The sequence below is a fragment of the Leopardus geoffroyi genome, chromosome A3 (assembly GCF_018350155.1).
Source record: "Leopardus geoffroyi isolate Oge1 chromosome A3, O.geoffroyi_Oge1_pat1.0, whole genome shotgun sequence".
NCBI lineage: Eukaryota > Metazoa > Chordata > Mammalia > Carnivora > Felidae > Leopardus > Leopardus geoffroyi.
In genome coordinates, this window is record NC_059336.1 from 76,408,873 (window position 1) to 76,436,171 (window position 27,299).

At 35.4% G+C, this 27,299-nt stretch overlaps 1 protein-coding gene across 6 annotated transcripts in view; it reads left to right on the plus strand.

The window, feature by feature from the left end:
- VRK2 (VRK serine/threonine kinase 2) overlaps nt 1-27,299 on the plus strand; it is a 104,259-nt gene that overhangs the window by 43,507 nt on the left and 33,453 nt on the right. For 5 of the 6 annotated variants that reach the window (XM_045446121.1, XM_045446120.1, XM_045446123.1 and 2 more), the window contains 2 exons: nt 7,699-7,833; nt 23,165-23,297. In XM_045446121.1, the coding sequence (XP_045302077.1) occupies nt 7,699-7,833; nt 23,165-23,297 (268 nt within the window). The remainder of the gene's footprint in view (nt 1-7,698; nt 7,834-23,164; nt 23,298-27,299) is intronic. The other variant, XM_045446124.1, reaches the window with a different exon arrangement.

The following is a 27,299-nucleotide window of genomic DNA, read 5'->3' on the forward strand; positions in this document are numbered from 1 at the left end:
GCCACCCAGGCGCCCCAGCAAGGAATGATTTTGTATTTCATCAGTATTACATTTATTATCTCTTGAGTATTTAAAAAATTTTTTTTTTAATGTTTATTTATTTTTGAGAGAGAGAGAGAGAGACAGTGTGAGTGGGGGAGGCGCAGAGAGAGAGGGAGACACAGAATCCGAAGCAGGCTCCAGGCTCCAAGCTTCCAGCACAGAGCCCGATGTGGGACTCAAACTCACAAACTGCGAGATCATGACCTGAGCCGAAGTTGGAAGCTTAACCGACTGAGCCACCCAGGTGCCCCTCTTGAGTATTTTAATTTTTCCTCATATTAAGTTTTTTATATTTCTTGCTACCCTTATTCTTAAAGATTAAACCACTTTTGTTGGTATTGTCACTGCTATTTTACTCTACTATTTTATCTTCTAAGTGATTATTGTTTGTGTATATGTGCACTGTTGATTTCTATATATTCATTTTATATCCTATTAATTTATTGACTTTGAGGTAGTTAGTAATGATTATCTAGGGTTTTCTTAGGAAGCATTTCAGACACAAGTAGATATAGTTGTCTTTCGGTTCTTGTATCTCTGATTTCTTTTGTCTAATTAATTGTATTGCTAGTATATCCAGTATGTAGTAAATAGTAGTGAAAGTAGTGATTATCCTTGCTTCTTCCTGATCTTAATGGAAATGCCTGAAGTTTACCCCATTAAATATGATGCTGGCTTTAGGACTAAGGTGTGCCTACGTATACGTATGTGAGTGTGTGCATGTGTGTGTCCTTATAATCATATCAAGGAAATCACCATCAATTCCTATGTTCTCGAGTGGATTTTTTGATTTTATGGGATGGGTATTGAATTTCATCAAAGATTTACTTAGTGTGTATGGAAATAATTACACATTTTTCTCAGATCAATTAATATGGTGTGATACATCATTGTGCTTCTAATATTGAATCAACCTTACTTTCCAGGAATAAATCCCACTTTGTTATAGTACATTATTTACTTAATATGGTGTTGAGGTATGTTCACTAATATTTTATGTAGTATTTTCATATAGGTATTTGTAAGTGATGTTGATCTGTAATTTTCTATTTTTGTACTATTTTTTATCAGATTTAGGTATCAACATTATACTTCATAAAAAGAATTTGTAAGTTTTAATTCATTTCCTATATTTTAGAACCATTTCTATTAAATTGGCACCAATTGGTTTTTGAATATGAAATCATCTGGTTCTGCTGTTTTTCTATGAGGCAGTTCCTTGTAATGTAGCTACCTCTTCCTATGGAACTATTTAAGCTTTTTATCTCTACATGGGTCAATTGTGATAGTTATCCATTTTGTCTAGTTTTCCAAATGTATTTATTTTTTTTCCAAATGTATTTCTATGGTGTTACACATTGTAGTTAATCTCTTCTGAATTTTAAATTTATTCTACTTCAATGGTTGTTTCCCTCTGGTTATTTTTTATTATTTCTTTCTTCCTTTTTTCTACCTTAATAAAGGTGTTTCTTTTTCAACTCACTTGGATTCTGATTTGATTACTGAGAAATATTTTCCTTTTTCTATCTCATTAATTTTTGATTTTGCCTTTATTATGTTATTTCTTATCATCTTTTTATTTCACCCTTTTCTTTTTTTACTTGGTCTTCGGTTTCAGATCTATTTCATTTATTTTCATTAAAAATTGTTTTATTTCTCTAAGTGTTTTAAGCCATGATTTTTCCTCTGGTCACAGCTTTATGTTTTACTCATCAATTTTAATATGTTTTTTATTATCTTTATCTTTTAGAAGGTTTGTATTTCTTCTTCACCAAAAAGTTGTGCAGCAGCAGGTTTTTAAATTTTCATGTAGAAGGACCTTTTTAAAACTTTTGTTATTAAATTCTAGACTTGTAACAAGATGATCAGGATATTGTTTACTCTGATAATTTTACTCTTTGGAATGCCCTGAAGCCTTTATTGGTGACTTAGAAGAAGGTCAGCTTTTGTCAGTATTCCACGTCTGTTTGAGAAAAAGGTAGTCTGTATTCTTATAGTGTGTAGTTTAATATCTGTCCAAAAGAATATCTGTATTCTTATATAGTTTAATATCTGTCCAAAAGTTCTATCTTATTAACTATATTATTTATGTCATCTATACCTTTACTTAGTTTTTGTCCACTGGATTTGTTTTGACCAGGAGTGGTATTTAAAAATCTTCTGTTATTAGTGTATTTCTATATGGCCTCAAGGGCCAGAATCAAGTTCTGTAGTTTTTATTTCATAAAGATCATTGCTGTGCTACTTGGTAAATATTCATTATTTATATTTGCTCTGTTTCATATGTGTTTTCTTTGATCTTATTCTTTAAGGTTTCTTTGGGTGGGAGGACTATTTATGAAAGCTCATATTTTTGTTGTAGTGATTGGCCTTGGTATCTATACCTTTTAAAGATGCTTTTGGCTCACTTTATCCATATTTAACCTTTTGTTGCTACTATGATAGTCTTTTATGGTAGTTTTATTTCACCTACTACTAATTCACTATTGTTTATTTTACTTTCCTCTTTCCCTTAATGTTGTTTTCTTAGTTTTTAGTCCTACTACTTTACCTTGTCAGAACATGGGTCACTTGTATATTCTTCATTTATCACCAGCCTTGTTTTGGTCTTAGATATAATTAAGTATATTAAATGCTCATCTCTCTGTCCTTTTACCAGAGTTACGTACTCATCTTTAGATTGGATGAAACTAATGCTTTAGTAACTTGATTGCTCAAGAAGTGCCCAAGGGTACAAAATACCCTTGCTTGTGTTACACTTTTTCAATAACATTGATCCCTGAGGGATAGCTTGAATGGATTTAAAATATTTAGTTCACATGTTTTTCCTTGAATCTCTTGAAAATGCTAATCTGTTGTTGCCTTGTTTTGCATGTTTCTTTTAAGAATCTGTTGCTAGTTTAATTCTCTTACCAGTATATGTTATTTGTTCTTTTTCCCTTGCTACCTTTAGGATTTTTATTTCTTTACTAATAATGTCTAATGGTGTTACCAGGATATGTTTAGAGTAGATCATCTTGTATCGGTTTTCCCAGATGTCTGGTGGGCCCTTTTGATATATAGATTCTTTTATTTTCAGAAAGTTTTATTGGATTATAGTTTTAAATATTAATTCACCCTTCATGTATATTTTGAGTTAAAATTATGGCAAAAAGAACTTTGAGCAATAAGCTGTTTAATGGAGAGAAAAAACTACTGGAAAAAGAGATTCAACAGCAGAGAGGGAAGACATTGTTGAATGATTTGGCAACAGAAAAAGCCAGAAATGTTGACATTTATACAACCTTTGTCAAAGCAGTAGAGTTGTAAGGATTGAGATAAACTTAGGAAATAGACCCAAAGAGGTGTTGAGTAGAAACAGCCATTTTGGTTAAGATGGAAAGAAAGGGTCCTGATAGGGATGATAGTCAAAATAAAGTTCTGGGTAGTCCATTGGGGGCACACTTGATGTTCTGAGCTGTTTTCATTTTACTGTGTTGTTTAAAAAAAAATCTCTTCAAATACTATTCAGACATGGATCAAACAGTGTTTTTCCTTAAAATCAGACAGGTAACCTCACTGAGAGTTGAATTAGCTCATTGTAGATTATTTTATTCTTCTTTTTCTCTATGTCTTCATTGCATATTGTCCATTTCTTCATAACTCATCTGATACTTTCCAAATTTGGTATTAAGACTCCCAAAGTGTACACCATTTACCTTCTTTCTTTTGTCATCTTTATCATTTTTTGTTGAAAATTATGTTATATTGTTTTTTTTTATTTTTTATTTTTGCATTTATTTATTTTTGAGAGACAGAGACAGAGCACAAGTTGGGGAGGGGCAGAGAGAGAAGGAGACACAGAATCTGAAGCAGGCTCCAGGCTCTGAGCTGTCAGCAAAGAGCCTGACACAGGGCTTGAACTCACAAGCCATGAGATCATGACCTGAGCCGAAGTTGGACTTTTAACCAACTGAGCCACCCAGCAGCCCCTGTTATATTCTTTAAATAACATTATGTTTCTAAATCTATACTTCCCCGATGGATAAGTAGGCAACATCCTCTTAGACTACTTAAGTTTCCTAACTTCTGTTTAGAAAGCTCACTGACTTTGAAGTATGATATGGCGTTGTACAACTGATTACTGGCAATGAGGCTTATGGGTGCCATTATGATATTTAGAGAACAAATGTGCCTTTCTTATTTCATTGCTTAAAATGGCATTACCAGAAATGACATCAAGTGGTGGTTTTGCCATGGAGTACCACCCACTTGGCTGTATCTGACAGTGTCATTAGTGAAAAAAAGTGAGGCACATTAGTTAAAATCAGGGTTTGTGCACATCTTTTTATATCTTTCTATTTCAGAGGTGCAGTTGCTGTCCCACCTGTAAAAGGCCACTTTGTTGATTAGAAGGACATCATTTTTTTAAAGTTTTTATTTCAACTCCAGTTAGTTAAAATGCAATGCAATATTAGTTTCAGGTATAAACACTTAATATGCAGTACACCGTGCTCATCATGACAAATGCCTTCCTCAATCCCCATCACCCTTATGACCCCTCCCCCCACCTCCCCTCTGGTAACCATCAGTTTGTTTTCTAGACTTAAGAGTCTGTTTCTTGTTTTCTCTCTCTATTTTTACCTTTGTTCATTTGTTTTGTGTCTTAAATTCCACATATGAGTGAAATCATATGGTATTTTTCTTTCTCTGACTGACTTAATTCACTTAGATAATATTCTCTAGCTCCATCCATGTCATTGTAAATTGTAAAATTTCATTCTTTTTTATGGCTGAGTAATACTCCATTTGTGTGTGTGTGTGTGTGTGTGTGTGTGTGTGTGCGTGTGTGTGTCTTTAAAACATTTTTAATGTTTATTTATTTTTGAGAGAGAGAGAGAGAGAGAGACAGACAGAGTGTGAGTGGGGGAGGGGCAGAGAGCGAGGGAGACACAGAATCCAAAGCAGGCTCCAGGCTTTGAGCTGTCAGCACAGAGCCCCACGTGGGGCTCAGACCCACATGCAAGATCATGACCTGAGCCAAAGTCAGACACTTAACCAACTGAGCCATCCAGGCACTCTTTACCACATCTTTATCCATTCATCAGTCAGTGGACACTTGCCTTGTTTCCATAATTTGACCATTGTAGATACTGCTGCTATAAACATTGGGGTGCATGTATCCCATTGAATTGGCATATTTGTATTCTTTGGGTAAATACCTAGTAGTGCGATTGCTGGATCGTAGGGTAGTTCTATTTGTATCTTTTTGAGGAACTTCCATACTGTTTTCCAGAGTGGCTGCACCAGTTTGTATTCCCACCAATAGTGCAAAAGTGTTCCCCTTTCTCTATATCCTTACCAACACCTGTTGTTTCTTGTGTTGTTGATTTTAGTCATTCTTGTGTTGTTGATTTTAGGTGTGAGGGGATATCTCACTGTCATTTTGATTTGCATTTGTGCATTTCCCTGATGATCAGTGATGTTGAGCATCTTTTAATGGAAGCACATCATTTTTTCATGCACCAGCTTATAACCCTGCTTTTACATGAAGTCTTTCTTGATGATTCTGGTTTATACTGATTCCCAATTTCCTTTAGCTTCTAATGTTTTTTTTAAACACATGAGCCCTCAAGTCTTAGTTGTTTCATATTATGAACTAGAATGGACTCCTTGAGACATGTAGATATGTATACTTCCCTTCTTTTGTATTTCTCACAGCATCTAGGTTAGTGTTGCTTTTGTAATTACCCCTCAGGAAATACTTTATTGACCTCTCAGGATGAAAGGATAGTCTTGATGCAATGCCTGTCATCTCTCTTAGTGCCCAGAGCACCCTGACTCTTCAGGGCCTCCACCCCACCACACTCCATGTGTCTCTGTCCCAAAGCTGCCTGGTAAGTGAAGGAGAAAGGCCCTCACAGGTAGAGAAAACAGTTCTGCGTGTCAGCATCTGGAGTATGGCTTAGGAAACCTGTGATTTTTAAAAACACTTGCTTGACTACTGGGAGTTGTGTTGGACTGAAAGTCAGGAGATGAGGTTTCAGACTCAGCCCTAACTGAGCAGGCTTGCAGCCTTCGGCAAATGATTTAACCTGTGAGGACGTTAGCTCTCCAATCTATAAAATGTAAGCCTTTGACTGAGTGATATTAAAATTTCCTTCTAGCTCTAAAATTCTGTGATTCTCTGAAAACATGTTTCCAAATGCTTAATGATCATTGCAGAAGGTAATGTTTCTTATAATGTTTCCAAAGTGTCCACTTATTGTTGCATAGCTAAGGAAGTTAAAAAGCTCAAATTTAGAAAAACAAAACAAAACAAAACAAAAAAACCTTAATGATCTGGGAGCGGGAATTGTAGTACCTGACCTGTATCTGGTGGCAAAATGCTCACTTTCATCCATAGGGTAGGGTCATAAGCCTCATTAAAGTTGCTTGTTCGCTGTTTGCTAGAGGGAATTCTAACATAATCCATTTATCAGTTACAGTTTCTTGTAAGATGGAGTGCAAATGTGTGTTTGTAAGAATTTTTCATGGTATATGCACATAATATGGTACCATTTTTAGAGGCAGCATTTCCTTTGTTGAACATTTATAAAATTTAGTCCTGGTGATATACTTCTGTATTTCATTATCTTTGGAGTGGTATTGTATGTCTTAGCTTGATGATACCATAATATTACCAGATGGTACAGCTGGTAGGGCTACTTTAAAGTATTTTGGTATCACATGGATAGGATTATACTGTAGATTAAATAACATGGTGGTGTTTATAGTCATTTGTAACATGCAATAGCATGCACGTCATTTTCTTTGTTCCTAGTGAGGTTCTGCTCTACATTTTTAGTTGAGCAAAAGGACTTTGAAATTTATTCCTATGATTTTAGTTACTTGAACTTTTAAAATTTTATTAGTTTTATGTTAATGGAATTGTTTGTAAAATACACACTTTCACTGAATTTTTTTTGTCTCAACATAATTTGTCATCTGAATATGTTTTTAAGATTTAATACCGTGTGTGTATCTCTACTTATGGATTAGTTTTACAAACTTACTATTTGGAGATTTTTTCAGTATGATTTGTCAAATAAAAATAAAGTCAGTTCCAAATTTTATTTCAATCTAGCATTCTTTAATGTTTAATGCTGCTGTTTTACTACATTCTGATTAAATTACTTTAAAATCATTGAAGTAATCAAATGTATTTTAGCTCTGTTATCTGATACTGAAGTGTTCCTATTATCAAAATTTATTCTTAACATGTGTATATTAAGATGTCTGATTTTAAATCAGATTAGATCCATATAAAAAGAAATAATTCATACTCAAAATACTATGCAAATGACAGTAATATGAATATATACTACTGGAGTGTTATTGAAAGGTGGTGATGAGTGGAAAATATTGAAGAAAACAGCATAATAATTATAATTTAGAAGCCATGGTCTCCATATTTAAAATTAATATTTTGTGAAGCTTATTTCCCAGTGCTGGGACTCTGAGACAAGTGAGAACCTGTTAAGTAGATAATTGTGCCTTTAGGAGGACACAGTTTTTTTAACCTTTTGTTTTGAAAAATTTGAAACATACTGAATAATAGAGAACTCCAGATACCCATCACTTTGATTTAAAAATTAACATTCTGAAATTTTATTTTATCTATTTTTTGGCTGAAAGGTTTTAAAGCAATTACAGATATCATGTCATCTTATCTCTAAATACTTATGTATGCATTTTCAAAAAACGAGGACAATTCACTGTATTATCACCATGCTATTATTTAACAAAATTAACATCATTCCTTCATGTCAGGTATGATTTTATACGTTCTATTTTCTTTCTCCTTTCTCCTAAAATTCATTAGAAAATGGGAATATAAGCAATTTTTATTCTAATTGTACTTAAACACTTTTTTCCTTTTTACAAAATTACTTATTGTAGTAGACTTCTGTGCTCTAATTTTCCGTTCTATAAATTGAGTGACGTAGATCATGAGATCTCTTGGACCCCTTTTAGCTCTCATAGCCTCTTACTTCCTGGACAGGACTGGTTGTAAGCTACAAATCTCACTTAGGAAACTACTGGTACAGAACCACTTGAGCGTATTTCTCTCAGTTAAATGTCCATCAGGAAAGCAAGTTTCTAGTCTTGTGTACAAGAAAACAGAGATTATGTTTTATTCACTGATGTGTATTCAGCAGCTGGCACAGAGCATGGCATATAATAAGCACTCAATAAATAAATGATGCCTGAACAGTGAGTAATTGAATAGGTTAATGCATAAATGAATTGATTAATTAGTCATTCGATGTTCAGGAGTAACAAGCAAAGCCAATCAAGTAGAGCTGGATAAAGTACAGTAACATATAGCAACTAAATTCCTACTGGGAGAAATCTATCCAGTGTCAAGAGATCATTAGTACTTTATATTGCCATTATCAGTGTTTTCTTAGAGCTCTGCCAGCATATCCATGAAGAGAAACTGAGAAATAAGGGCTGCTCTGGATTAAATTGTGTCCTCTCAAAAGATGTTGAAGTCCCAACCCCCAGCATCTGTGCATGTGACCTTATTTGGAAATAAGGTCTTTTTGAGTTACCAAGAGGTCATTAGAGAAGGCCCTAATCCAGTATGGTTGATATTACAAATGGGGAAACTTGGACACAGAGAGAAACCAGACATGAAGAGATGAAAGACAGTGTGAAGAAATAGGAAGAATGCCTCCTCTAAACCTTGGAGCACCTGAGATCACTTGAAGCTAGGCGAGAGGCATAGAACAGATTATCCCTCACATCCCTCAGAAGGGATCAACCCTGCAAACGCCTTCATGGCAGACATGTAGCCTCGAAGACTATGAGATGATATATTTCTGTTTTTGTTTAAGCCACTCAGTTTGTGGTACCTTGTTATAGCGGTAGCCCTGCAAAACTAATACAGGAACATAGACAAATCTTTGGGTGGAAGTTGATATAAGAACATTTCCAAACAATTTTAATAAAAAATTCAGGCACCGGGATAGGGGGGAAAAAACGGAAAGAGGAAAAAGTTAAGAACAGAGGGGAAAGAGAAGTACCCTAGGGTACTTTTGTTTTGCCTAGGGCCACTCCAGTCTGGGCCAAATCACTTAGTGTTTCTAACATAATCTATTCTTACACATGGGATCTCAGGCAGTTAATTCTTGACCATGTGTGGTGGAATCTTCATGATAATAGACTGCTTGTTTATTCTGGAACTAAATGTCTTTGTTTAGAGCCACTGACCTGGGTGGCTCAGTCAGTTGAGCGTCCGACTCTTGATTTCAACTCAGGTCATGATCCCAGGGTCATGGGTTCAAGCCCTACACTGGGCTCCCACACTGAGCATGGAGTCTGCTTAAGATTTTCTCTTTCTGTCTCTCTTTCTCTCTCTCTCTCTCCTGCTCCCATCTCCCCTGCTTCTTAAAAAAAAAAGAACCTTTAGAAAAATAAATAAATGTCCTTGTTCAGAAGATACTAAAAAAGGGTGGTTTACCTTTTCCTAATCCCAGGCAAAAAGGTTTTATTAGAAAAAGATGGCAACTATTTGCATAACTTTAAATACAGATTTAGTGTAGAAATAGTTGAGGGTTTGAGGATATGAGCTCTAGAATGAGATTCTCTGGCTTTGAGTTCTGGCTCTGCCTCTTACTAGCTCTGTTTTCTTTGCCATATTATTTTACCTGCCTGTGCTGTTTCCACATCTAAAGCTAATAAGAGAACTTCCCTCAAAGAGGTATTTTAATAATCAAATGATTTAAAATGTGAAAGGCTTAGGCAAATATCAGGCACGTAGTAAGCGCTCAGTAAATAATAGCTAGAAAATAATTTTATTATTTTTATACTTATGCTGAAAGAATACCATATCTTATTTTGCTCTCCAAGAATTCTTTCGATTTATGAAAAAAGATATAATGATGTTCTGGTTAAATATTAAGAGGATGGTAATGAATTGGATGTAATAAGTGTAGTTCTCCCCGGGTGTGTAATTTAATGATAGATGTCCCTCAAGTTGTATGGAACAGAACACCCAGGGTCTATTTTCTATGTAAGGGAAAAAATTTTACATTTATGAGTGTGTATGCACTGTAAATATAGGATGGCCCATTTAACAAATTACCTATCCCCAAGAATATGGTTCCCAAGAGAGTTAATGCTGTTGAAAAATTAGTGTTTTCCTATAATCAATACAAGCTTATTGAGTGCCTACTGAGTCCCATTGGTCATATTATTTCTATTTCTGAAGGCCAGATGCATACTTGACCAAAGAATATTTGAGCATCCTGATTCACAAAAGGCTATATATAGGGGTTTTATTTTGTTTTGTTTTGTTTTTAGTTATTATGGGAAGATGGCCTTTTTGAATTCTGAATCAACTCATTAAGCTGCATAAGTTGGATGGGTTAAGATGTACCCCTGTTTAGAGGCTATTAAAAAACTGACACCCCAAGGGACTGTGCATGTAAGAATGGCATTGGTGTCGGCAACCTCAAATACTGTCTTTGAAATCATTGGAATTTACAGTTAAAGTAGAACAGGTGGCTATTTTGAATGTTGGATAGCTGTGTTTTATGTAGATACAGCTTCCGTGTGGTGAACCTGTTTATAATATTATAGCAATGACAGTTAAATTATATCAGCTAATGTTTTGGAGTATCTACTATTTACAGATATACCAAGCACTGAGAATGCTTACTGACATGCTGAAAACTCTTAAGTTCAGACTTGATTTAGACAAAAAGGAAAACCATAAATTGGATGCAATTCAGATTCTCCTCTTCCATTGCCTATTTATTTTGTTAAAGGACAGACACAAATTATGTGCTTTGATAGCACGTTGGAAATTAGAAAGAAAGGGTATTGTAGGTTCTTTCATACAATTCTTGAGAACTTGTGTCAGAAGGACAAATTGGAAAGAGACTGTAATTGGAAAGGTTTTCTTTTGTGGGTGAAAGGCATTTTTAGTAAAGAAGCAATTGCTAGCATATGAACTATTGAGGGAATTTCCCCCAAAGTCTGGAAAGCATATTAAGTCACAGCCCTATTTGATCAAATAGGCTTTCACATAATGCTTAGGGGAAAAAAAAAAACTAAGCTGGAATAGAAAAACAGGTCATGGGTTCAAAATGCTAATATCATTTAGAATACTGCTAAGTGCCTCTCAGGATTTTGTTATGATGCTTGAATTTATAGTTCCATTTAAAGGAGCCATGGACTTGAGCCTGACGGAGCAGTAGATGCCGTAAAGAGATGATGATAAGAGGCATAGCTCGTCTGCCATCTCTTCATATGTTAACCTCATGGATGTGTCTTTAAGTCTCTCACTCTCAGTGAATGTTACATATAAAGAAAACAGGATAAAATTCCAGATTTGAAGTAGAGTAGGTAGTTATGAGATCTAAGAGGGAAAAACCTCCAATATAGAAGGCACTTTTTTTTTTTTTAAGAATAATCGCATGTTGCAGCCATCAGAAAACAGAAGCTTCAGACTTTTTACAGCTCAGATAAGGTCAGACTATAGTTTTGAAAAATACATTTCATGCTGATTCTAATAAGCATCACATTTGAAAAGTAAGTCGGAACCTTTTAAAAGTTGCATTATTTCATCTAGACTGTAGTGGTGATGCAACATTACTGGCAAAAACAAGAAGAAAAAGAAAAACAAAAAGAGAAGCTGAAAAAGTACTGGACAATAAGAGAATAAAAAGCAGGGGTTTATATCAAAACATAGTAGCATCTATGAGGTTACACGTCGGTTTTTAACAGACATGAGTGATGTTTGTGAACAGAGCCATGTTGCTTACACATTGCATGCTTCATTCCTGCTTTGGCATGCAGAGATTTTCATTAGTTCATAATTACTTAGTTTACTGCGAAGATTTTCACACTATTGTATCTTGTTGATAGAATAGGGAAATATTATACCCTATTCAAATAAGATAAATGCTGGCTTTTTAAAAACTGTGTTTAAAGTTGCTGACTAAGACTGTGTTCTTGCTAGAGTTTTAAGAGTGTTTTTTTTTTTTAAGTTTCCACTTTAAAAAGTCATGAATAGTAACTATCTCTCTCCATAGTGTAATTTCCAACGAGAGCTTGAGACACATTTCTTCATACGGCAAGGTGTGCCAGTTAAAAAGATTTAATTGTATAAAATAGCATGAAAAATGATAAGACACGAGATTGTATAACAAAAATTTAAGTTCTTGAAAAGTGAATTGCATCTTGGGGGCTAAATGTATATCTCTAATGTATACTGAAAATGCAAAGTGAAGGTAAAGTAGTAACGTGGTTTAATGGGTGGTCACATGCCACTGAACAGTGATATTTGCTCACAATTGTGTCTTGCTTCTTGCTTCTCTCTCAGCTCCATAATCTCTTGCACCCCTTCTCCAGCTGACATCTTTCCTGTCCATCACATCAAGTGTTGAGAAATGCTTCCTTTTGAGCCAGTGTGGCTGCTTAGGATTCCCAGTTGCTTGGGCAGCAGAAAGGTGCCAGATTTGACTCTTGATGGGAAAGAGGTTCTTTACTTTTTTCATCAACTATGAGCGTGTCCCTCAAATTTGCATAAACTGAAAGAATCAGGAACTGGTTGGGTGAGGTTGTTAGCCACCAATCAACCAGTTTATTTTTGGTACAAAAATGAATAAATCATTTTTTTTTCCAAACTTCTTCTTCCTCCTCTGCATTCTTTATTCATCGAATCCTCCCTTACCAGCCAACCATACCATTCTTAGAGTTGTCATTGATCCACTTATCCAGTAACTGTGGTTCTCCGTGGTCTCCCTTCTTTTGTTCACCAGTGCCGGACTATTGTTATATTCTCCCAAATGAATTCTCTGCTTCCCTTTCCTCATCATGGTGCTGCCAGTACTGATAATATTATTCCTTGCCAAAAGCCTTTGGTGACTTGTATTTGCATACTAAAATTGTGTTCTAGCTTCTTAGCATGGTTTTGGAAGCTTTCTGTAAACTGATGATAACCAGTTTTTTTTCTGGCTTTTGTTGTATTTCCAGTAGCCTCTGCACTCCTAACATGCGTTGACCCATACTCTGGTTTTCCTTCTTGTGTTACTTCTTTTCCCTATCTCCATTTGTGGAAAGCTTAGATATTTGTCAAGACCCAACACAAATGTTTCTTTCTATGAGTCTTTCAATTAGAAATAACTTCCCCTTGCTCCAAAGTGTTGCTAACTTTGGGGTACCTGGGTGGCTCAGTCAGGCGTCCAGCTTCAGCTCAGGTCATGATCTCATGGTTCATGAGTTTGAGCCCCACATCAGATTCTGTGCTGACAGCTCAGAGCCTAGAGCCTGCTTTGGATTCTGTATCTCCCTGTCTCTCCGCCCCTTCCCAACTCGCACATGCGCACGTGCGCGTGCTCTCTCTCAAAAATAAACATTAAAAAAATAATAAAGTGCTACTAAATTTAAATCTGTTACACTTTTTCTCAAAGTAATGTTATCTTTAGACCTGTAGGTAGACTTCTGTCATCTCTCCTTTGTATGAGATATATGGAAAAAACTCTACTTCTGATCAGACTGATTTAGGTTCATTTTCAACTTTGCCAGTTACTGTAAGTTTGTTGTGCACAGAATACCTACCTTTACTCATTCTGTTTTCACATCTTCAAGACATCTTAAAATAATCTCCTTTTAGGGTCATGAGGGTTAAATGATTTGACTTCTCTAAAGCACTCAATAAATATGCATTCAATACATATGCACTCATTTTTGTTTTTCTTTGTTTTTTGTAAACATACGATTCTCAATAGTTTATCATGCTTGGCACTCAGATGTCTATTGAAAGGAATTTACTCCAATTTTTCCAAGTATTAACATCAAGAAAAATTAATAAAAAATTATTTAAGCCTGTGCAGAAGGCCTTAAGAGTAGGTACTGTCACAGATGCAAAAGTATATGTATGCAACATTGTCCTGGCCACTTACTTCTCCCCTTGGAGCTTACAGCTGGTAAATGTGGCACCAAGGCTTAAATACAAGAAAAGCTAAATAATTCTGTACATTTTTAAATAGTAAATCCATGTGGACACAAATGAAAACCCAGTAAGTTGCTTTGTGGTTAAAGGAATGTACATACCAGGATTCAGGTGTGAGTGGTGAACCCAGGAATTGTGAAGTGTGGAGCCAGGGGTGTGGTAGGAGGCAGAGAAGAGCACTTTGGGCACCCTAGAGGGGTCCCTGATTGAAGATGAAGGCCCTTCCCATGCAATTCACTGCAAAGAAGAGTTATGACAGGGTGTTCTGTAATCATCAGTTCTACCTATCCATTTGGAGAATTAAAGTGGTATAAGACCCTCACCACATCAGGAAACAAAGGAGATGGGACGTAAAGGATTGACTAAGTGCAGAACTTGAGAATGTGGTATGGGTGCAGATCTGGTTAGGTTAAAGGGGAAGATGATGTTTGAGACAGTCTTGGTTAGTACAGGAAAGTTGCATTTTTTATGGACATCAAAGTCTAACTTGCTTTTCATCTTTATTTGCCTAGTGCTTTTAATGAAAGCTATGACTTACCACCTGTGCCAAATCCAGTTTTCAGAGGGGCCACTGCTGAGACACGATTAGGATTGCAAGGTCTTTATTGGAGAAGCAAGTATATTATCCATGCAAGGGAAAAAGAGAAAAGGCAAGATTGGACAAAGAAAGCTTTGAGAGTGGGATGTTCATGTGACCCCCACAAGAGGAAAGGGGGGCAGGAAGGATTGGGCCGGGAGAGCTCAGACTGTGATACAGCTCTGACAGGCAGCACCAGACCAGAGAGTACCCGTTAGAAGAACCCCTGGGTAGACATGGTATCCCCACTGTGCTCCTTGTGTGGCGGGTGCTGCCTAGGGAGAGCATGCCCTTGGCTCACGCGCTGTAACATTTCCCAGTGGACCTGCCAGTTGAGGTTGTCCACTTATTGCCTCCTTCATAGGCGAAAGGTAACTTCTTTCTGGGTGGGACTGGACCTCAGTGGCTACCACGCTATCTTTTCAGTAGTAAAATATTAAAGTCAAAAGTCCAGGTAAACCTTAGTTCAGATTAGGTGGGTTTTGTTTTTTGTTTTTTTTTGTTTTGTTTTGTTTTTTGGAGGTGGGGAGATTAGGGAGCCTGAAAAACTCACTAAAACAATAAAACTTTTGTAGAAGCTGGATTTGGTGTGGGTAACTTGCATTATCTGGGTGTAACACATTATTTTTTTATCTGTTAAATGTGCATAATGACACATTTTCCTTACCCACCTCATGAAGTTGAAAACAACAACAACCCATAATACGTATCTATGAAAGGTGAGAAGAAAATGACTACCATGTGGAAATAAAGTACAATGTAATAGAAAGATCTATGGAATTAGAATAAAGGGGAAGCAGGCAGGACTCTCCTTTCATTCGTGGAGAAAAGAAAAACGATTACTAAATTCAGAAAAATCACATAAAAAGAAAATCATTTAAAATGCATTAGGGAGCTAGATATTTACATTTTGCTATGCCTAGTATGATTACAATGCAAATAATCATTTCCTACCTGATCTTGGTACTCTTGAGTTTCCTACTACAGGCTTGTCTAAAACTAGGGATATTGTACATACTTAAAGTGAAAATATTAACTAGTTGTTATTTTTTATTTCATAGAAAAAAAGAAGAGATAATATTTAAAAAGTTAACTGGAAAGCAAGTTTTATTTTAGATTAGGGGTTGGCAAACTTTTTCTGTAAAGAACCAGATAGTAAATATTTTAGGCTTTTATGAGCTCTGTGGGCCACATATGGGTCTCTGTTGCATATTCTTTTTCTTTCTTTCTTTTCTTTTTTTTTTATAATCCTATAAAAATGTAAAAATCATTCTTAGCTCAAGGACACATAAAAATAGGACTTAGACTGCAAACCTTATTGTGGATTAAGTTTTGCTCAAACTTATTTTTAACTTCAGCAAAATTTCAGAAATAGATAGAACCTCAAATTCTAAACTATATTAAAAAAGGAGAATGGACTTTGATGTCATAGAGGCATGGGATTGAATCCTGCATCTGTCCATTACTAGTTCTGACTTGGGCAGGTTACTTGCTGGGGTGCTTAGCTTCCTGGCTGGGAGGTGGCCTTGATTTAATGAGATAATTTGTGAAAGATACTTTGCCCAATGATCACCACATAATTAGAACCTCAACAAATTTTCTTCCTTCCCTCCCTTTCTTATCTTCTTTGACAATATTTCCCAGTCCTTTCTTTCTTGAATTGCTTTAACAGAATTCTAGACTGTGTATTTCTAATATAATATCTTCATAGAAACTCTCACTTTGACCTAATTTGTATAAAATTAATTTATCAACATTTTTATTGGGACAAATTATTGACTTTATTTACACCAAAATCTATACCCACTAAATGCAATCACTCCTAAATTTCTTCAGTACTGTATCAAGATCTATAATGTTGATAGATAGTAGTGATAAAACTTTTATGGGAATTTTATTTATTTTTAATTTTTGTTTAGTGTTTATTTATTTTTGAGACACAGAGAGACAGGGCATGAGCAGGGGAGGGGCAGAGAGAGAGGGAGACACAGAATCAGAAGCAGGCTCCAGGCTCTGAGCTGTCAGCACAGAGCCTGACGCAGGGCTCGAACTCACGGACCGTTAAGATCATGACCTGAGCCAAAGTCGGACGCTTAACCGACTGAGCCACCCAGGCGCCCCGTATGGGAATTTTAGAGAATTTATCCAATACTCATAGAATATAAATATTTTAAGCCATATGCTACATTATTAGATAAAAAAACAAACTAAAAAAACGGGGGTTATATAGGCTGGTGAAGATCATTAGTTGTTTGTTTTACCATTTTGTTCAATAGCCTTCTATGATTATTTGAATCCTGCCCACAACTCTCTATTAAGACCACTGGTTATGCACCCACAATTGGAGCACCAAGTATATAAAGCATAAGTTAACAAATTAAAGACTCCACCTATAGACAACAATACAGTGATATGGGGTTCCAATACATTCTCAACAATGGATACATCATCCAGATGAAAATCAATGAGGAAACATTGGGCTTAAACTGCATGTTAGATCAGATGGACTAACAGACATATACAAATCATTCCAACCAACTGCAGCAGAATATACATTCTTCTCAAACACACATGGAACATTTTCTAGAGCAGATCATTTGTTAGGCCACAGGACAAGTTAATAAATTTAAGAAGATTGAAATATCAAGCATCGTTTCCAACCACAACATTATGAAACTTGAAATCAATTATAAGAGGAAAACTGGAAACTTCCCGTATGTGTGGAGATTAAACAACATGTTCCTGAACTACCATTAGTGAAAGGGACAGACATCAAAGGAACTACCAAATCAAAAGGGACTACAAGGGCACCTGGCTGGCTCAGTTGGTAGAGCATGTCACCCTTGATCTTGGGGTTGTGAGTTTGAGCCCCACATCGGGTATAGAGATTACCTAAATAAGTAAATATTTTTTAAAAAGGCACATCAAAGAATATGTCCAGACAAATGAAAATGGAAAGACACATACCAAAACTTATAGGATGCAAGAAAAGAAGTTCCAAAAAGTAACTTTATAGTGATAAATGCCTACATTAAGAAAAAAGAAAGATCTTAAACAACCTAGCTTTACATCTAAAGGAACGAGAAAAAGAGGAACAAACACAGTTTGTAAGCACGAAGTTAGTAGAAAGAAGAAAATAATAAACTCCAGAGCCAAAATTCATGAAATAGAGGCCAAAAAGAATAGAAAAGATCTAGGAAACAGCTGGCTTTTGAAAAGATAGAAAATATTGGCAAACTTTTAGCTAGACTAAAAAAAAAAAAAAGAGACCCATATCAATGAAGTCAGGGATGAAAGAGGAGAGATTATAACTGATAAACTCTAGGGGCTCCTGGGTGGCTTAGTTGGTTAAATGTTTGACTCTTGATTTCAGCTCAGGTCATGATTTAAAGATTCATGAGTTTGAGCCCTCATTGGGCTCTACACTGGCAGCACAAATCCTGCTTGGGATTCTCTACCTCTCTCTTTCTCTCTCTCTGCCCCTCCCCTGCTCTCTCTCTCTCTCAAAATAAATAAACATTTTTTTTATTAAAAAAAAAAAACCTCTAAGAATCTTAAGAAACTACTATGGACAATTATATAGCAACACACTAGATAAGTTAGAAGAAATGGATATATTTCTAGAAACATGCAACCTACCAAGATCGAATCACAGAAAAATAGAAAATCTGAACAGACCTATTACTACTAAGGAACAAGGAAAAGTCCAGGACCAGATGGCTTCCCTGGTGAATTCTACCAAACATTTAAAGAAGAATTCATATGAATTGTTTTCAAACTCTTCCCCCAAAATAGAAGAAGGACACACTTCCAAACTCATTTTAAGAAGCCAGCATTGTCGTGGTACCAAGGCCAGGTAAGGATGCTATAGGAAAAGAAAATTACAGTCCAATATCCCTGATGACCGTAGATGCAAAAATACTAAGCAAAATACTAGCAATCCAATTTCAACAGTATGTTAAAGGGTTAATACACCACGATCAAGTGAGACTTATTCCTGGGATGCAAGGATGGTTCAAATAAACAAATCAATCAGTGTGATACATCACATTAACAAAATGAGTGCTAAGAATCATACGATCATGTAAATAGATGCAGAAAAAAAAATTTTGACAAATTCAACATCTTTTCATGATTAAAAAGTCTCTAAAAATTAGGCATAGAAGGAACTTACCTCAACATAAAAAAGGCCAGTTATGACAAGCCCATAGACAACATCATAATTGATGGTGAAAAGCTGAAAGCTCTTCCTCTAAGATCAGGAAAATGACAAGAATGCCCACTCTCACCATTTTTATTCAATATAGTACTGGAAGTCCTACTCAGAGCAATTTGTCAAGAAAAAGAAATAAAGTCATCCAAATAGGAAAGGAAGTAAAATTGTCTCTGGGGATGACATGATCTTATATACAGAAAACCCTAAAGATTCCACCAAAAAAACCATTAGAAGTAATAATGGTAATAATGAAGTAATAAAGAATTTCAGTAAAGTTGCAGGATACAAAATCAGTATAGAAAAGTCAGTTGCATTTCTATATACTAACAATGAGCTATTGAAAAGAGAAATTAAAATAATCCCATTTAAAATCACATCAAAAAGAATAAAATATTTAGGAATAAATTTAACCAAGAACATGAAAGATCTATATACTGGAAACCATAAAATACTGATGAAAGAAATTGAAGAAGGCACAAATAAATAGAAAGACATTCCATGCTGATGGGTTGAAAGAATTAAAATTGTAAAAATGTACATACTGTCCAGAACAGTCAACAGATTCAACTTAGTCTCTATCAAAGTTCCAATGGCTTTTTTCACAGAAATAGAAAAACAATTCTAAAAATTGTTTGGAACCACAAAAGACCCTGAGTTGCCATAGCAATCCTGAGAAGGAAGAATGGTGTTGGAGGCATCACACTTCCTGATCTCAAACTGGATTACAGTGTTCTAGTAATCAAAACAATATGGTGTTAGCATGAGAACAGAAACATAGATCAATGCAACAGAATAGAGATCCCAGAAATAAACTCATGCATATACGGTCAATTAATCTTTGACAAGGAGCCAAGAATATACATAGGAAAAGGATATTTTTTTTTAATGGTGCTGGGAAAATTTAACAGCTACATGGAAAAGAATGAAACTGGACCCATATCTTACACCACACACAAAAATTAACTCCAAATGGATTAAAGACTTGAACATAAGACTTGAAACCATAAAACTTCTAGAAGAAAACATAGGGAAAACTTGACATTGGTCTTGCCAGTGATTTTTGGATTTAACGCCAAAAGCAAAGGCAACTAATGCAAAAATAAACAAGTGAGACTGCATCAAACTAAAAAGCCTCTTCATATTAAAGGAAACCATCAACACGATGCATAGGCAATTATGGAATGGGAGAAAACATGTACAAACCACATGTCCAGTGAGGATATATCCAAAATATGCAAATGAACTCATATAACTCAGTAGCAAAAACAAAGCAACCCAGTTGAAAAGTGAGCAAAGGATATTATAGGCGTTTTCCAAAGAAGACATCCAAATGGCCACCGGGTATATAAAATTGTACTCAGCATCACTAAATCATCAGACAAATGCAAATCAAAACCACAATGTGATATCAACTCACACTTGTTAGGCTATTATCAAAAATACCAGATAACAAATACTGGCAAGGATGTGGAAAAAAGGGAACCCTTGTGCACTGTTGGTGGGAATGTAAACTACCACAGCCACTGTGGAAAATAGTACAGAGATTCCTCAAGAAATTAAAAATAGAACTACCATATCATCCAGCAATCCACTTCTGGGTATGTATCCAAAGGAAGTGAAATCATTGTCTCCGAGACTTACCTTTACTATCATGTTCACTGCAGCATTATCTAAAGAATTACTGTATTCTGAGCCAAATGGTTAACATATATTTTCTTTACTATATTGTTCGCTTCTTGTCTTTATATTAAACGTAGACCCCACACTGCCCTTTAGACTTTGAGTAAGCCAACACAGTCTTGAGACCCATAGCTCAGTGATGATCGAGAAGGCCTTAGTGTTCCCCCTCAGCTTGACTAAATTTTAGACCATTTTCTTCTGGATTATAGGCCCCTGTCCTCCCTCTTCTTAAAGCATTTACCTAAGAACACTTAAAATTGTAAGTTCTTTCTCTGCATCTTTGAGATATAAATCTCCTCCCAGCCTCTTGCCAGTGTTGCAACCAGGGAATGTCTTTCTCAAGGACCTGGGAGCCATCCCTTTAAAATGTAGTCATTAAGAAGGATTGTGCCCTTTATCCCCTTGTCTCTGATGAAGGGGCGGAGCCTATACACCAGTTAACAAACGGACAACCTACTCACGCTGACCAGCCTTCTCTCTTAACCTCCTCCAGTTATTTCACTAGCTCACCCTCAGGACTTAAAAACTTGCCCACGTTTTGTTTCAGTGGAGTTGAATTCAAGCCCTACCCAACTGCTGCAGTCTCTCTCCCTTATTCAGTAGCCTTCTTTGTCTGTTTGACTTGATCAGTACAACTTCCCTTTGACAGTGATTGAGAGTGAAAACTCTGGGGTCAGACTCTGACTCCATTTTACTACACAAATCACATAATCTCACCAGGCTTCAGTTTTTATTTGAAAAAAAAATGGAGACAGTGGTACCTACCTACAGGATTTCTGTGAGGATGGCATGGGTCAGTGAATATAAAGCTCTTAGCATGCTGCCTGGTGCATATTAAGCACAATGAATTTTAGGTCTGATGTTTTGTTTTGTTTTTTTTTTTTTACTAATGACTATATGAAAAGCCTCTTGATATGTCTTTTATATATATATATAGTATATATATATATATATACTATATATATAGCATAGTATATATATATATAGTATAGTGTGTATATATATAATATATACATATATATTATATATAATATAATATATATATGCACACATAGTAAATTACTCTAGTGTATTTAAAAGGTTTCCTTTAGCTGAATTACCAGTATGTATATTTTCAGGGTATCTACTTTGCAAAGTGAAGTCTGTTTAGTTCTTGAACTAAAATGAGTGCATCATAAATAGTGAAAGCAGTTATATATCTAATCCTGGAGTCTAGTTATTTAGGGCAGAGGGATAGGGTTACTTCTGAGGCCATGTTGAGAAATGGTGTCTGTGGGCGAGAGAGACAAAACTGAAATACCATGTTTTCAGACACTCTAGCAAGCTATATTCTCCAACAAATGAAGAAAACTCTGTGCTGCTTATATTTTTAAGGTCAAATTATCTCCTTCTTAGGCTATCATAAAACCAAAAACTTAGACTAAAATTTAATGCTAAATTTTCTTTTAATGGGTATTATATTTTAAAAATGCAAGTTGTATTGCAGTACTCTGTTGTCTTAAAGCTCTATCATGAAATGTTGCCTCAGTCCCTAAATTTTAAAGAAATACATGTGAAACAGTACATTTAAAACATTTAAACTGCTTTTGGGCACCTAGGTGGCTCAGTTGGTTGAGTGTTGGACTCTTGATTTTGGCTCAGGTCATGATTTCATGGTTCGTGGGTTCAAGCCCCACGTCAGGCTCTGTACAGACAGCATGGAGCCTGGTTGGGATTCTCTCTCTTCCTCTCTCTCTGCCCTTCCCAGGTCACACACACACACTCTCTCTCTCAAAACAAAATAAAAACTTTAAAAAAATTTTTTTTAAACTACCTTCTTTTTGTGGGGGGAGCGTGGTGACATAGTTGGGAACTCCTATATTCTGACTACATATCAGGATAAATGTCTAGTCATTTCAGTTTCCTATTCAGTGCATGTTATATCTGGAAAACTACTTCTCCCCCTTCTTTCTCTCTCCAAAAGTAATCTGAGAAAAATTCACTTGAATTGCCATCTGACTTTTAACAATCTATATTCTGTTTGGAGAACTTGCTTGCAATTCTGACTGACTTACAAAGATAACAGTGATGATATGGATCGGTCTGAAAGGCCAAAAGTACTGCATTGATGTTCCCTTCTTAAATACAGACAACATGGTGGGTTTGTTGTTTTTTTCTTTTTTTTCTTTAAGAGTCATTACCTCTTATAGTCTGTTCACTATTTCCATACTTCCTGGTAATGGAGATTCCGATAACATTAGGTTTATATTTTTAGATTGTTAGCTCTCCTCTCCTCTCCCTGCTTGAACCACTTTTATGATTCAGGGAGGGGTTGTAAGAAAAGGCAGATCCCATAAGCTGTATGAATACAGATTTAAAAAAATTGTAGTTTATGATATCTAGATGCTCACCTGGAGGGAAGGGAATTTAGGAGTAAAATAAAAAGGACTAAAATTTAAGTCAACTCAGAAACAAGATATGTCTATGATGAAGTAAGGATTTAAGCTGGAAAGTTAGTTGTTATGGCCCCCGGTTGTATATATTTTATCCTCAGGCACCATTTGGTTTAATAAAATGTAGATCTGAGGCTGTTCTTAACCTATCAGTTTCTTAAGACTTAATTATAAAGGTTATATTTTCAGAGGACAAAAGCATTATTCATTTCTCTGTTCATGTCTTCCAGGTTTATCTTGCAGATTATGGACTTTGCTACAGATATTGTCCCAATGGGAACCACAAACAGTATCAAGAAAATCCTAGAAAAGGCCATAATGGGACAATAGAGTTTACCAGCGTGGATGCCCACAAGGGAGTAGGTAGGTTTCTTTTTTTCTCTTTTTCTTAATTTTATTTCAGGAGAATGATTAAAGAGTAATAAGGCCTATGAAATGACCTTTGCATAGTCAGTTTGAAGAGTGAGAACACTGACAAGATTTTTATCAAAAGTAGTGAATTCTGTATGCCAGTGAGTATTTCTTCTAACAAGGGGAGGAGGTAGACATCGTGACAAGCGAGAAGGACACAACAGAGTGTCAAGTAAGCAAAACTTGATGGATTTGGGGCAGGAAATTACTAGTTTGTATGGGTTAAACTTGTAGGTCGGCAACTGAATCTGTATGCTGTCGTTAATATCACAGATTTGGTAAAGGTGCACATGGGAAGAATTATTCTTGTTTTTCACCATGCCCTTATCAGAGCTTTAGAAGATATCATCTTTCCACAATAAGGAAATCTTTTCTGAAACTATAAAGTGTTAACTTGTGGAAATCTCTCCTAGTCGCCTTTCATATATCTTACTTATTTAAACTCACTTTGATGGTATTGGAAACACATTTGCAGGTAAATTACATACATAGTCCTTTTATTGGATATTGATTGTACTGCCTTGCATTCCAAGGCAGACTTAATTCAACAATTCCCTAATTAGTTAAAGTCATAACCTATGTCTTGTATTCATTTACCATTAATTAAACCTTAGCTGTTTATTACACTGCAGTCCAAATCCAATAGCCGACCCAGAGAGCCATGGAAAAGGAAGTAGGAGGTCAATATTGAAAATATATGGTGCAGAGTCCCACCGATGGTTGCTTTGTTCACAATCAATATGGTCAATGCAACTGTACTTTCTTAGTTGCTCCGTCAGCAAGACAAAAAGTCAATTCTAATGTTATGCTAGGAAAAAAATGGTGAATATTGAAAAAGTTTGGCTTTCAAAATTATATTCTTTGTAAACTTTATTTATAAAAGTATTTTAAAATATGCTAAACCATACAAATAATTTACAAGCAGCTTTGAAAGGACCACATTTCACTCAGAGGCAATTAGACATTTGCACTTGTTAATGGCTGTTGAACTGTTACCCTAAACTGATACTTTCTGACGAGTTTTAGTTGGTGCAAACAACTGTATATTATTGCCTTTTCTATTAAAAGGACCATTGACCATGTAATGTAGAAGGTCTTGATCATTTTCCAGAGCAGTTAAAACCCACAGTAGTGTGAGGTAGGCCAATGAAAAAAGTGAAACAAGTGTGTCAGTTGTATACCTTCTTTCCGAGAAGCATCATAGGTTAAATTTTCTGAAATGGAAATTAGCGTTTTTATATTCCTGATCAGAGTAACAGAAATCACTACATTTTTCCCCAATAATAGGATAGTTAGAAAAGTAGTGATCACTCGGAAACAGTAATATTGTATAATTTTTCACCATTTACATTGTTAATGAATCAATGAGCATTTAAAGACGTAAATGGGACATGGCTTTAATTAAATTAAGAAATGTAAGAGTCAAATGCTTATTGATATATATTTTTTTCAATTGAAAGTTCTTGCACTCTGCATGAATTTTGTTTCTTACTTTTGCCAGATGTATTGGTATGAAAGAATTTGCAGAAACCTGGAGGTACTTTTTTCATAGTGGTGTAACTGGAAATTCATCATACAGATTCTTAAGCGTTGGTCTAGTGATGTTAATGATATTAACTTATGGTTGGGCCACTTACTTCTAAAACTGACTGCTCTAATACTGATCCTGCCTGATTTCGGCTATCAAAATCACTAAGAAACCATAGTGATTGCAGAAGGGGAAGTAGAGTTGTTATATGTTGGTTTAGTTAGTGTTTGGACTGTGGTAATTCTGAACGTCCTCAACAGTCATCCCCTAGTTTAGGGCAGTGTTTTCATTGTGCCATCTTCATGAATGACTCAATTTTTTTTTATTCTGTAGTCCATTTAAGTTTTTCGTCCCTAAATAATAAAACGTGTTGATGAATTGGGCAGATTTCTGCATGCTATGTCTCTGGGGAGAAGACTGAACTGAGAAGGATGGTAGAAAGATGGTATTACCTTCCTAGGAGGATAGTCAGGGAAGTGCCTATACGACATGTTTTTGGTATTTGCTAAAAAGTTAGATGCTAGGGTGAATAATTCACTTTTATCATGGGTTTCACCAGATTCATATAAAAAATAGATTCCCTTAATGCATTTAAAATAGAATTTACACTAAACTTCTAGGAATATCTATATCTGCACAGGTAGACATATAGATACAGTTAACCCTTAAACAACATGAGGATTAGGGGTGCCAATGCCCCATGCGGTCAAAAATCCACGCATAAATTTTGACCCCCCATAACTTAACCACTAATAGCCTACTGAATAACCAGAAGCCTTACCGGATAATATAGTTGATTAATATGTTTTTTATGTTATATGTATTGCATACTGCATTCTTACAATAAAGTAAGCTAGAGAAAGAAAACGTTACTAAGAAAATTGTAAGGAAGAGAAAATGTATTTACAGTGTTATACTGTAAAAAAATCTGCATTTAAGTAGACCCGTACAATTCAAATCTGTGTTGTCCACTATATACACATATATACATACATACATGCACGTGTACCCACATATATACATAGATACATATAAGTATGCATTTTTGCTGAAGTTTTAGTGGGCAGTTTTAGTCTGGTATAAGAAGTGAAGGGTTTGATATCCTCAAATGTTTGAAAGCTATTCATTCCTAACGTTTTGCATTTAATTTTCCAAAATAAAACATTTTACTTTAGGATTTTATTAGGAATGAAATTATCATTTAGTCATACGTAGAAACCAGAATAAACAGGGCCATAAATCCTGTAGGTAAATGCGAAAGGTCAGATTCATAAATATTCATGTGTTTACTTTTCAGTACAGTCACTATGTAGTTTAATCTCAGAAAAAAATCTTTTCTCTACCAGTCCAGCCGTGAGATCAAATAAATACTGAGAAAGATAATGCAAAGGAAAACATAAAGAGCAAAACAAGTTATCTCTAGGAAGTAGAACCTCTGGTTGTCAAAGCATTTGCTGTATGTCAGGTGTATCTGTGTCTGGTCAGGCCCAGGGAAATATACACGCTTCCGTGTAAAACTGGCTTCTGAATTAGCCACTTAACAGAGTCTGTTAACGTGAACAGACTATCTGGTCTCACCTACTTTTTCTAGTGGATACTTGGAAACCAGAGCTAACTCTCATTTTTCTGTGGATTAGTTGGGTTTTTCTAATGCAAGGGTTTGTATAAGGTGCCAATCAGCAGTTTCGCCTAAGCATTTTCTAGTTCAACTTTATGTAAAAAGAAAGGCAGCTTGTATTATTACAAACCAAAAGCTACGAATAGAGGATACAGGGATGGATGGATGGATGGATGAGCATTTCCGGGACTGTCCTACATCTCTGTATATCTGTATGCTTTTTAAAAATTGGAGTTACTCTTCTAAACTCGGTTCTCTTATATGGCCTAAAGGTATTTTCTGAGTGGCTGAAATGCTTCATTTAGTGTAAAATTAGAGTAATATACATTGGGTTTATCTGTCTCTTCTATTATTAATTTTTTATTCTTCATAAACACTAACATGTATAAACATTGACATATTTTGGGCTTGTTGCCTGATAATTAAAGAGAATTATATCTGTGTCAAATATAGTGTTTTAAAATTTCTTACATTCTTAGTAATGTTAAAAAGCAATATTTGGATCAATGTGTGGTATGGATTTTTGTAGGTTTTTCTACTCACTGAGGCATGCAGTCAATACCTAATTTCTCTAGAGATATACTGCATTTAACATATTGAGTTTTTTTAAATACTTCAGACCTCTACATTGAGTGTATAATACCTGTTTTAATTTGACATCATTGGTGACCATAAAATATGATATCTAAATTGCATTTTAAATGTCCATTTGTTTGTGTAATATATTCAGTATCAAGGAAAGAGATATAGACTTTTTTTATTTTTGCCAGTTGCTACGGTATATGAAATCCAAGTCTTGTGTTATTTC